Below are 12,899 nucleotides of genomic sequence, written 5' to 3' on the forward strand. Positions count from 1 at the left end.
TAGAGTGTATAACTGAAAGACATTAAAGATGGGTTAAATGAAGAGACATATGATATTCATTGACAGGAAGACTCAATTTTATAATGTTCACCACTTTCCTCTAACAAGCATCCTAATAAGTATGTATGTGTGTAACTCCACTTATTCTAAAATACATAAGGCACAGCAAAAAGCTAAAAACAAAAAAAAAAGTCCGAGACACTCTTAAAAAAGAAGAGCAAGGTAAGAGACACCAGCAAGATCTCAAGACACAGTTATAACATTTGAGTAATTAAGCAAGTGTTGTCCTGGTGCAGGAATAGACAAGCAGGTAGATGGAACAGAGCAGAGAACCCAAACACAGACCATGCAAATATCGATACCTGACACGACGGAGGTAACATCAGAGATCAACAGGGAAACCAGGGACATTCAGTAAAGATAGAAAAAATGGGTTTCCGTTTTAAAAAAATGAATTATAATAGATGGCAAACCATAAAACACACACAAAAAATCAGTTCTGGATGATTTAAGAATTAAATGTGAAGGCTAAAACTTTGAATCAGAGGGAATTCCCTGGCGGTCCAGTGGTTAGGACTCGGTGCTTTCACTGCTAAGGGCGAGGTCATCAAGATCTCAAAAACACAAATCATTTAGGGAAAACTTGATAAATATGACTACATTGAAATTAAGACTCTTTATCAAATGGCCCATAAAGACAAAGCACACACTAGGGGAAGCTATTTCGAACATAAATAACCAACAAAAGATTACTCTCCAGAGTATTATAGAACCAAAGATAAACTTATTTAAAAATCAAGCATCTCAGTGGATAAAAATGGGCAAAAACTACAAACGTCTTTGTAGACAAAAACACAAAGAGTCCATAACCACAAAAAGATGCTCAACCTCATTGGTAATCAGAAAGTACAAAGCAGTAATCATAATGTGGTACCTTTACACCCGTCAGACTGGACAAAAGAAAGAAACAATTCTGAGAACACCACAATACCAAGTGTTATGAAATAGCGTGGTGGAGACACAGCCTCTGGCAGCGGGACTGTGTACTGCTGTGACTACATACTCATTAGAGCAATTAAAATCATCTATAAATAGAAGATGGGTATTTCCTACTTCCTAGCAATTCTCTTTCTAGGATTTACCTTGGAAAAGCACTTGCACCTGTACTCAAGGAGAAACGTGTGAGAATGTTTATAGCTGCTACAATTAGTGATATTAAGGGGTAGAGGGTGAGGGGGAAGCAACATACATATTCATCTCCAGGAAGACAGATAAATTGTAGCATGTTTAATAAAATACTATACTCAGCTACAGTAATTAATGAACGATAGCTCTATCCCTGAACACAGATGAATCTCACAAACATAACGTGTGAAAAAATAGGTGACAGAAGGAAACCTAAACTATGATTCCACTTATATAAACATTCAGAAGTACACAAGCATAAAGCAATGGGTCAAAGAAGCCTTAACTGTTACTGTATAATTTGCACTTTGTAATATCTGGTCCCTGTATGGTTCATTAAGCTTCAGGCTAACAGAAAATTAAACATTAACTATGTGGCAGGAAAAAAATCTGCGAACTCAAAACCTTCAGAATCCATCTACAAACTTTTAGTAAATATCCGTGTAGGAAGTTAGAAAGATCGTCTTAGGCTACCTTTAAAATGCCATCGGTAAATCAGACTTGATCCTAAGTTCCGGTCCTTCCTCAGGCCACCCGAGCATGAAGTACTGTCACCTGCCCGCATTAACTTGCTGCAACACTGGTCCAAGCGGGTTGTGTCCACTGCATGCCTAGACCACCGCAGCGATCTGTCTGGACAGTGTCCCTGGAGACGCCTGAGCGACATGTCCAGGGCACAGATCTCGGCTGTTGTGTTTGGCGTCGGGGGCTTTGGTGCTCTCGTCGCTGCCACCGCGTCTAGTGAGTGGAAAGTAACTAACTACCCGAGCATCCTCGGTGATAGCGGCCACTTGGGTTTACCAGGGTCTGTGGATGAACTGCGCGGGTAAGGTGTTGGGTTCTTTCCATGGCCGACAGCCCTTTATTATCTTCAAAGTAGAAGGTAAATATAATAGCTTTGTTTGGGGTAGAAGTAAAATGTTGCTTTTCCCCTCACTGTGCTGAAGTGGCTGTATACAGTTGGCTGTGAACTGAGTGCTTAACCCAAGTGCCAAGATGGGCCTAGGATGGACGGGGTCTTTTATACAGCAAAGGAGAGTTAGGAATAACTTTATGGGTATTTTAGAAAAGTACCTAGTGAATAATAGACTCCAAAGAAAGTGACTGGCTTCTTTCACAAACTAGTTCAATTTGCCTTGCATCATGGAGGAATTATATACTATATTTGTACATATATTATATATACTTACCTATTTATACACACATGCCGTCAGCAGTTCGCACATTATTCTAAATTCCTGTATTTCTCAGGCCATCTGAGCATAAAATCCATACACACACATATGTATATTCATATATATATATTCACAGTGATAGAAGCATATGAGAAGATGGATAGTGTTGAGAGAGGGAGGAATTCTGCTTTTAGAGGAGTTTCCATATTTTTTTTTAAAAACTCATATTTAGGGCTTCCCTGGTGGCGCAGTGGTTGAGAGTCCGCCTGCCGATGCAGGGGACGCGGGTTCGTGCCCCGGTCTGGGAAGATCCCGCATGCCGCAGAGCGGCTGGGCCCGTGAGCCATGGCCGCTGAGCCTGTGCGTCCGGAGCCTGTGCTCCGCAACGGGAGAGGCCACAACAGTGAGAGGCCCATGTACCGACCGTGAAAAAAAAAATCATATTTAGTGATAAAATAGCTAAGCAAGAAAATTTTGAAAAGTATTTAGGTGAAAGAAAATACCCATGATCTTTCCCTTTTTGCTACTTGGTTTTATTAAAAATATATATGTAGACAAGCTTTCAATGTTTTGCACGTTAGGAACTATTACAAGCATACGTATGTTAAAGAGGGAAAACATTTTAAAGGCATTTTCAGGGAATTCTCTGGCAGTCCAGTGGTTTGGACTCCGTGCTTTCACTGCTGAGGGCCCAGGTTCGATCCCTGGTTGGGGAACTAATATCCCACAAGCGTGCGCGGTGTGGCCAAGGAAGGAAGGAAGGAAGGAAGGAAGAAAGACATTTTCAGTATAATCTATAAGAATATTGAGTCATTATGTTGTACACCTGAAACTAATATAATATTGTAAATCATCTATACTTCAAAAAAAAAATGGCATTTTCATACCTCAGCATACCTCCAGGGGCACAATTATTGGCTGTTGGCTTGTATGTCATTATAAGAATCACTATCTGTATCCGCTTTCTGCTTATTTCTACAAATCTGCCACAAGTTGTGGGTTTATTATATTTAAAATTGACCGTGGTATTTTATAATATACAGACTTTTCACAATCAAATTGCAAAACTGTACTTTGGCCCCAGTAAAGAAAATGAAATAAAATTTTAACTAGGAAGTTACCAAAGCATCATATTTGATGGGATTTTGTGTCAAGTATTCACGTTATTAGTCCACAGTGCGTGCCAAAGAATAAAGAGAGGATACTTATTTAAAGCCAGGAGATTCTAATGACAATCGAGGGACGTGTTCAAGCTTGGACACCCCAGTTAGGCCTCCAAATAACATGGACTTTCCTGAGCACCCATTAGAGGGATCAATGCTGGTCTCTCTTCAGTCCCAGCTACTAAACTTACTTTGGGATATTTCAAAATTGTTCCTTCTAAAAAAAAAAAAAAAAATTGTTCCTTCTACTACAGAAGGTTTCCCTAGGTTCAGGGAAAACTGTTAAAGGAGAAGAGAATTATGGGGACACGGTTGTCATTCCACAGACCTCTTGGCCCATTCCCACCTTGAGGCAGCAAGTAGAAGTTATGTCATGTGGCTAAGTGTATTTCTTTGTTCTTTACTGAGCTCATCCTTTAAATATATATATATATATTTTCTTTTTTTTTTTTTAACATCTTCATTGGAGTATAATTGCTTTACAATGGTATGTTAGTTTCAGCTTCACAACAAAATGAATCAGTTATATATATACATATATTCCCATATCTCTTCCCGCTTGCGTCTCCCTCCCTCCCACCCTGCCTATCCCACCCCTCCAGGCGGTCACAAAGCACCGAGCTGATCTCCCTGTGCTATGCGGCTGCTTCCCACTAGCTAGCTACCTTACTTTTGGTAGTGTATATATGTCCATGCCTCTTTATCGCTTTGTCACCGTTTACCCTTCCCCCTCCCCATAGCCTCAAGTCCATTCTCTAGTAAGTCTGTGTCTTTATTCCTGTTTCACCCCTAGGTTTTTCATGACATTTTTTTTTAAATTCCATATATATGTGTTAGCATACGGTATTTGTCTCTCTCTTTCTGACTTACTTCACTCTGTATGACAGACTCTAGGTCTATCCACCTCATTACAAATAGCTCAATTTCGTCTCTTTTTATGGCTGAGTAATATTCCATTGTATATATGTGCCACATCTTCTTTATCCATTCATCCGATGATGGACACTTAGGTTGTTTCCATCTCTGGGCTATTGTAAATAGAGCTGCAATGAACATTTTGGTACATGACTCTTTTTGAATTATGGTTTTCTCAGGGTATATGCCCAGTAGTGGGATTGCTGGGTCATATGGTAGTTCTATTTGTAGCTTTTTAAGGAACCTCCATACTGTTCTCCACAGTGGCTGTATCAATTTACATTCCCACCAACAGTGTAAGAGGGTTCCCTTTTCTCCACACCCTCTCCAGCATTTATTGTTTCTAGATTTTTTGATGATGGCCATTCTGACTGGTGTGAGATGATATCTCATTGTAGTTTTGATTTGCATTTCTCTAATGATTAGTGATGTTGAGCATTCTTTCATGTGTTTGTTGGCACTCTGTATATCTTCTTTGGAGAAATATCTATTTAGGTCTTCTGCCCATTTTTGGATTGGGTTGTTTGTTTTTTTGTTATTAAGCTGCATGAGCTGCTTATAAATTTTGGAGATTAATCCTTTGTCCGTTGCTTCATTTGCAAATATTTTCTCCCATTCTGAGGAGGGTTGTCTTTTGGTCTTCTTTATGGTTTCCTTTGCTGTGCAAAAGCTTTTAAGTTTCATTAGGTCCCATTTGTTTACTTTTGTTTTTATTTCCATTTCTCTAGGAGGTGGGTCAAAAAGGACCTTGCTGTGATTTATGTCATAGAGTGTTCTGCCTATGTTTTCCTCTAAGAGTTTGATAGTTTCTGGCCTTACATTTAGGTCTTTAATCCATTTTGAGCTTATTTTTGTGTATGGTGTTAGGGAGTGATCTAATCTCATACTTTTACATGTAGCTGTCCAGTTTTCCCAGCACCACTTATTGAATAGGCTGTCCTTTCTCCACTGTACATTTCTGCCTCCTTTGTCAAAGATAAGGTGACCATATGTGTGTGGGTTTATCTCTGGGCTTTCTATCCTGTTCCATTGATCTATCTTTCTGTTTTTGTGCCAGTACCATACCGTCTTGATAACTGTAGCTTTGTAGTATAGTCTGAAGTCTGGGAGCCTGATTCCTCCAGTTCCTTCTTTCGTTCTCAAAATTGCTTTGGCTATTCGGGGTCTTTTGTGTTTCCATACAAATTGTGAAATTTTTTGTTCTAGTTCTGCGAAAAATGCCAGTGGTAGTTTGATAGGGATTGCATTGAATCTATAGATTGCTTTGGGTAGTAGAGTCATTTTCACAATGTTGATTCTTCCAATCCAAGAACATGGTATATCTCTCCATCTATTTGTATCATCTTTAATTTCTTTCATCAGTGTCTTATAATTTTCTGCATACAGATCTTTTGTCTTCTTAGGTAGGTTTATTCCTAGATATTTTATTCTTTTTGTTGCAGTGGTAAATGGGAGTGTTTTCTTGATTTCACTTTCAGATTTTTCATCATTAGTATATAGGAATGCCAGAGATTTCTGTGCATTAATTTTGTATCCTGCCACTTTACCAAATTCATTGATTAGCTCTAGTAGTTTTCTGGTAGCATCTTTAGGGTTCTCTATGTATAGAATCATGTCATCTGCAAACAGTGACAGCTTTACTTCTTCTTTTCCGATTTGGATTCCTTTTATTTCCTTTTCTTCTCTGATTGCTGTGGCTAAAACTTCCAAAACTATGTTGAATAAGAGTGGTGAGAGTGGGCAACCTTGTCTTGTTCCTGATCTTAGTGGAAATGCTTTCAGTTTTTCACCATTGAGGATGATGTTTGCTGTGGGCTTGTCATATATGGCCTTTATTATGTTGAGGAAAGTTCCCTCTATGCCTACTTTCTGCAGGGTTTTTATCATAAATGGGTGTTGAATTTTGTCAAAAGCTTTCTCTGCATCTATTGAGATGATCATATGGTTTTTCTCCTTCAGTTTGTTAATATGGTTTATCACATTGATAGATTTGCATATATTGAAGAATCCTTGCATTCCTGGAATAAACCCCACTTGATCATGGTGTATGATCCTTTTAATGTGCTGTTGGATTCTGTTTGCTAGTATTTTGTTGAGGATTTTTGCATCTATGTTCATCAGTGATATTGGTCTGTAGTTTTCTTTCTTTGTGACATCCTTGTCTGGTTTTGGTATCAAGGTGATGGTGGCCTCGTAGAAGGAGTTTGGGAGTTTTCCTCCCTCTGCTATATTTTGGAAGAGTTTCAGAAGGATAGGTGTTAGCTCTTCTCTAAATGTTTGATAGAATTCGCCTGTGAAGCCATCTGGTCCTGGGCTTTTCTTTGTTGGAAGATTTTTAATCACAGTTTCAATTTCAGTGCTTGTGATTGGTCTGTTCATATTTTCTATTTCTTCCTGATTCAGTCTTGGCAGGTTGTGCATTTCTAAGAATTTGTCCATTTCTTCCAGATTGTCCATTTTATTGGCATAGAGTTGCTTGTAGTAATCTCTCATGATCTCTTTTATTTCTGCAGTGTCAGTTGTTACCTCTCCTTTTTCATTTCTAATTCTATTGATTTGAGTCTTCTCCCTTTTTTTCTTGATGAGTCTGGCTAGTGGTTTATCTATTTTGTTTATCTTCTCAAAGAACCAGCTTTTAGTTTTATTGATCTTTGCTATTGTTTCCTTCATTTCTTTTTCATTTATTTCTGATCTGATTTTTATGATTTCTTTCCTTCTGCTAGCTTTGGGGTTTTTTTGTTCTTCTTTCTCCAATTGCTTGAGGTGCAAGGTTAGGTTGTTTATTCGAGATGTTTCCTGCTTCTTAAGGTGGGCTTGTATTGCTATAAACTTCCCCCTTAGAACTGCTTTTGCTGCATCCCACAGGTTTTGGGTCGTTGTGTCTCCATTGTCATTTGTTTCTAGGTATTTTTTGATTTCCTCTTTGATTTCTTCAGTGATCACTTCATTATTAAGTAGTGTATTGTTTAGCCTCCATGTGTTTGTATTTTTTACAGATCTTTTCCTGTAATTGATATCTAGTCTCATGGCGTTGTGGTCAGAAAAGATACTTGATACAATTTCAATTTTCTTAAATTTACCAAGGCTTGATTTGTGGCCCAAGATATGATCTATCCTGGAGAATGTTCCATGAGCACTTGAGAAAAATGTGTATTCTGTTGTTTTTGGATGGAATGTCCTATAAATATCAATTAACTCCATCTCGTTTAATGTATCATTTAAAGCTTGTGTTTCCTTATTTATTTTCATTTTGGATGATCTGTCCATTGGTGAAAGTGGGGTGTTAAAGTCCCCTACTATGAATGTGTTACTGCCGATTTCCCCTTTTATGGTTGTCAGTATTTGCCTTATGTATTGAGGTGCACCTATGTTGGGTGCATAAATATTTACAATTGTTATATCTTCCTCTTGGATCAATCCCTTGATCATTATGTAGTGTCCTTCTTTGTCTCTTCTAATAGTCTTTGTTTTAAAGTCTATTTTGTCTGATATGAGAATTGCTACTCCAGCTTTCTTTTGGTTTCCATTTGCATGAAATACCTTTTTCCATCCCCTTACTTTCAGTCTGTATGTGTCTCTAGGTCTGAAGTGGGTCTCTTGTAGACAGCAAATATATGGGTCTTGTTTTTGTATCCATTCAGCCAATCTGTGTCTTTTGGTGGGAGCATTTAGTCCATTTACATTTAAGGTAATTATCGATATGTGTGTTCCTATTCCCATTTTCTTAATTGTTTTGGGTTCGTTATTGTAGGTCCTTTCCTTCTTTTGTGTTTCTTGCCTAGAGAAGTTCCTTTAGCAGTTGTTGTAGAGCTGGTTTGGTGGTGCTGAACTCTCTCAGCTTTTGCTTGTCTGTAAAGGTTTTAATTTCTCCATCAAATCTGAATGAGATCCTTGCTGGGTAGAGTAATCTTGGTTGCAGGTTTTTCTCCTTCATCACTTGCAATATGTCCTGCCACTCCCTTCTGGCTTGCAGAGTTTCTGCTGAAAGATCAGCTGTTTAACCTTATGGGGATTCCCTTGTGTGTTATTTGTTGTTTTTCCCTTGCTGCTTTTAATATGTTTTCTTTGTCTTTAATTTTTGACAGTTTGATTAATATGTGTCTTGGCGTATTTCTCCTTGGATTTTTCCTGTATGGGACTCTCTGTGCTTCCTGGACTTGATTAACTATTTCCTTTCCCATATTAGGGAAGTTTTCAACTATAATCTCTTCAAATATTTTCTCAGTCCCTTTCTTTTTCTCTTCTTCTTCTGGAACCCCTATAATTCGAATGTTGGTGCGTTTAATGTTGTCCCAGAGGTCTCTGAGACTGTCCTCAGTTCTTTTCATTCTTTTTTCTTTATTCTGCTCTGCAGTAGTTATTTCCACTATTTTATCTTCCAGGTCACTTATCCGTTCTTCTGCCTCAGTTATTCTGCTATTGATCCCATCTAGAGTACTTTTAATTTCATTTATTGTGTTGTTCATCGTTGCTTGTTTCATCTTTAGTTCTTCTAGGTCCTTGTTAACTGATTCTTGCAATTTGTCCATTCTATTGTCCATTCTATCTCCAAGATTTCGGATCAACCTTACTATCATTATTCTGAATTCTTTTTCAGGTAGACTGCCTATTTCCTCTTCATTTGTTAGGTCTGGTGGGTTTTTATCTTGCTCCTTCATCTGCTGTGTGTTTTTCTGTCTTTTCATTTTGCTTATCTTACTGTGTTTGGGGTCTCCTTTTTTGCAGGCTGAAGGTTCGTAGTTCCTGTTGTTTTTTGTGTCTGTCCCCAGTGGCTAAGGTTGGTTCAGTGGGTTGTGTAGGCTTCCTGGTGGAGGGTACTAGTGCCTGTGTTCTGGTGGATGAGGCTGGATCTTGTCTTTCTGGTGGGCAGGTCCACGTCTGGTGGTGTGTTTTGGGGTGTCTGTAGACTTACTATGATTTTGGGCAGCCTCTCTGCTAATGGGTGGGGTTGTGTTCCTGTCTTGCTAGTTGTTTGGCATAGGATGTCCAGCACTGTAGCTTGCTGGTCGTTGAGTGAAGCTGGGTGCTGGCGTTGAGATGGAGATCTCTCCGAGATTTTCGCCGTTTGATATTATGTGCAGCTGGGAGGCCTCTTGTGGACCAGTGTCCTGAAGTTGGCTCTCCCACCTCAGAGGCACAGCACTGACTCCTGGCTGCAGCACCAAGAGCCTTTCAGCCACAGGGCTCCTTAATTTGGGATGATTCGTTGTCTATTCAGGTATTCCACAGATGCAGGGTATATCAAGTTGATTGTGGAGCTTTAATCCGCTGCTTCTGAGGCTGCTGGGAGAGATTTCCCTTTCTCTTCTTTGTTCTCACAGTTCCCAGGGGCTCAGCTTTAGATTTGGCCCCGCCTGTGCGTGTAGGTCGCCGGAGGGCGTCTGTTCTTTGCTCAGACAGGACGGGGTTAAAGGAGCCGCTGATTCGGAGGCTCTGGCTCACCCAGGCCGGGGGGTAGGGAGGGTCACGGAGTGCGGGGCGGGCCTGCAGCGGCAGAGGCCGGCGTGACGCTGCAGCCTGAGGCGAGCCGAGCGCTCTCCCGGGGGAGCCGTCCCCGGATCCCGGGACCCTGGCAGTGGTGGGCTGCACAGGCTCCCCGGAAGGGCGTGTGGCTAGTGACCTGTGTTCGCACACAGGCCTCCTGGCTGCGGCAGCAGCGGCCTCAGCGTCCCATGTCCGTCTCTGGGCTCCGCAATCTTAGCCGCGGCTCGCGCCCGTCCCTGGAGCTCTCTCAAGCAGCGTTCTTAATCCCCTCCTCGTGCACCAGGAAACAAAGAGGGACGTAAAAGTCTCTTGCCTCTTCGGCAGGTCCAGACCCCTCCCCGGACTCTCTCCCGGCCAGCCGCGGCGCACCAACGCCCTGCAGGCTGTGTTCACGCCGCCAACCTCAGTCCTGTCCCGGTGCTCCGACAAAAGCCGGAGCCTCAGCTCCCAGCCCCACCCGCCCCGGCGGGCGAGCAGACAAGCCTCTCGGCTGGTGAGTGCCGGTCGGCCCGATCCTCTGCGCTGGAATCTGTCCGCTTTGCCCTCCGCACCCCTGTTGCTGTGCTCTCCTCCGCGGCTCCCAAGCTCCCCCACTCCGCCTCCCGAAGTCTCCACCCGCGAAGGGGCTTCCTAGTGTGTGGACACTTTTCCTCCTTCACAGCTCTCTCCCGCTGGTGCAGGACCCGTCCCTATCCTTTTGTCTCTGTTTAGTTTTTTCTTTTGCCCTACCCAGGTACGTGGGGGGTTCCTTGCCTTTTGGGAGGTCTGAGGTCTTCTGCCAGCGTTCAGTAGGTGCTCCGGAGGAGTTGTTCCACGCGTAGATGTATTTCTGGTGTATCTGTGGAGAGGAAGGTGATCTCCGCGTCTCTATATATTTTCTTATTATCCTTCATTCTGTATTCCTTAATGAAGCCCAGGTATTGTGAAAAATAGGTGTTCGACCTTAGCTCCAAAGTAGATTTCTGTTAGGATTTCAACAGCTGCTTCCAAATGCATCTTAGGAAACGTGGAGTTAGAAATTTTGCTTCTAAATAGTGTTGGTGGTGGTCCAAATAACCTTCCACCCTTAAAACTTGACCCTTTTGATTTTGCTTCTCAACAGTAAAAATAACGTATTCTATGTCTGCCGTGTACCCTGCACACAAAAGGTAATTTGGAAAACCTTGTCCACTGACAATGCTTCAATTAGAATTTGTAAAATTCATTTAACATAATCTCTCCACTTCCTTCATCCTGAATCAAAATCTTTATCAAAGATACAAGTTGCTACAGAAATCTATATTCAATATCAGGAACACTGATTCATATTTCCAAAGGAAATGGACACTCACCAGTTTGGATTTCCTCATTCACACGGAGTCATTGCTGACGAGGCCGGTTGCTTTTCCTTTATTCCTGTTTGAAAACACAACAGTGGGGTGTTGGGAAGCTTTCTATGCCAATAGGCTCTCAAACGTCACAATGATTCCAAATTGAGAAAAGAACCCACAATCCAAAGAGGAATGAAAATGGTTATATCGCATTTTAAAATAATAAATGATTTAAGCCAACATCGTCAATTTGAGACAAATCTTCTTAGACTTAGGCCACATTAAGCCTCCTCTAAGAAAGAACAACAGAAAATCTTTTTAAATTGCTAGATTTTTTTTTTTCCCTTGCTGGTTACATAACGTCACTGTCAAAGTCATACCTTCTTGTTGCTAACACCCTCTTAGATGACCCAGTATAGCTACAGTTTTTTAGGAACCCATTTACATTAGTAGTGACTACAACCTTAAAAGATTTGATGTAAGCCAGCATTTCTTTGGACAAGGGGCATTTCCAGTTGTGAAAAACACAGGCCCCCTTCAACTATAGTTCTGTGGAATCCATTTCAGGACAACACCATAGGGACACTTGTAATTCAATCCTCATTGTGGACTGAAAACTTCTTGACTCAATTTCAAAAGCAATTCACTGTCTTTAGATGCAATAGCCACTCTGGGCTGTGTCTCTTGTTTTGTTGTGTTGTGTTTTTCTCTCCTCTCGATGTTGGTAGAGAGTTTTAACTGTGAAAGCAAAGCATCTCTCACAGGGAGAGCAGCAGTAATTTCTGACGGCGAAGGCTGGATCCAGAAAGCATGGCTCCAAGGAGAGAGTAAAGCTGAGTCACGGTCGCCTCGAGGGCAGGACCTGGCCTGTGATGTTCTCCGCGTGCTCCAGGCACACAATGGGCTCTGGATACATATTTGCAAAATGACTGAATGAACAAAATAATGAGGAGACAGATAGTTTGTGATGAGGGCAAGATTGTATTCCTGGACGAAGGCTGGCATGATATAGGATGGGTACTCAGGCAGGAAAAAGGAAGATCACTGGACAGCAATCCAGCTGACTGAGCTTCAAGTTCTGACTTTTTATTAGCTAGTCTCACGATCTTGACCTTGGTAATGAAACTCTCTGTGCCTCATTCATAAATTTCCTCCTCCATAAATTGAGAGAGCTGGAGGCCAGGAGTCCCTTAAGGTATGTTTCTACTTGAAGTTCTCTCAAGAACTTTACAGTCCTTGACCACCTCGAAGTAGAAGTTCACTACAGAATGATGGCTGTGGGACTTCCCTGGTGGTCCAGTGGTTGAGAATCTGCGCTTCCACTGCAGGGGATGCAGATTTGATCCCTGGTCAGGGCAACTACGATCCCAAGATCACGCATGCCCTTCGGGTGCGGCCAAAAAAAAAAAAAGCTGGCTGTAAGAGGCTCCTCTAACATAATTGATCCTGATAGCCCTTTTCTCCCCCTCCCATTATCTATTATCTTGCTGGCTTCCTGGTTCCTGACAGTATAGAATCTTATCTGCATCTGTGTGGTGATAGGTCTGAACGACCTAAATGACCATATGACTCAAGTGAGTGCGCCAGGGTTTCGGTGGAATGGAGCTAAACACTACCGTGGAAGCCGGCGGTCACAGGATGCTGGCTGCGTGTAGGAGTGTGGACCT

The 12,899-nt window shown here is 41.6% G+C and overlaps 1 protein-coding gene across 1 annotated transcript in view; it reads left to right on the top strand.

Annotated features, from left to right (window-relative positions):
- The first annotated feature begins 1,850 nt into the window (after positions 1 to 1,850).
- Positions 1,851 to 12,899, top strand: part of LOC132508733 (ATP-binding cassette sub-family C member 4-like) — a 171,068-nt gene continuing 160,019 nt past the window's right edge. Inside the window, 1 exon segment of the mRNA XM_060129087.1 lies at positions 1,851 to 2,011. Coding sequence (XP_059985070.1) covers positions 1,851 to 2,011 — 161 coding nt within the window.

The sequence above is a fragment of the Lagenorhynchus albirostris genome, chromosome 18 (assembly GCF_949774975.1).
Source record: "Lagenorhynchus albirostris chromosome 18, mLagAlb1.1, whole genome shotgun sequence".
In the NCBI taxonomy this organism is placed as follows: domain Eukaryota; kingdom Metazoa; phylum Chordata; class Mammalia; order Artiodactyla; family Delphinidae; genus Lagenorhynchus; species Lagenorhynchus albirostris.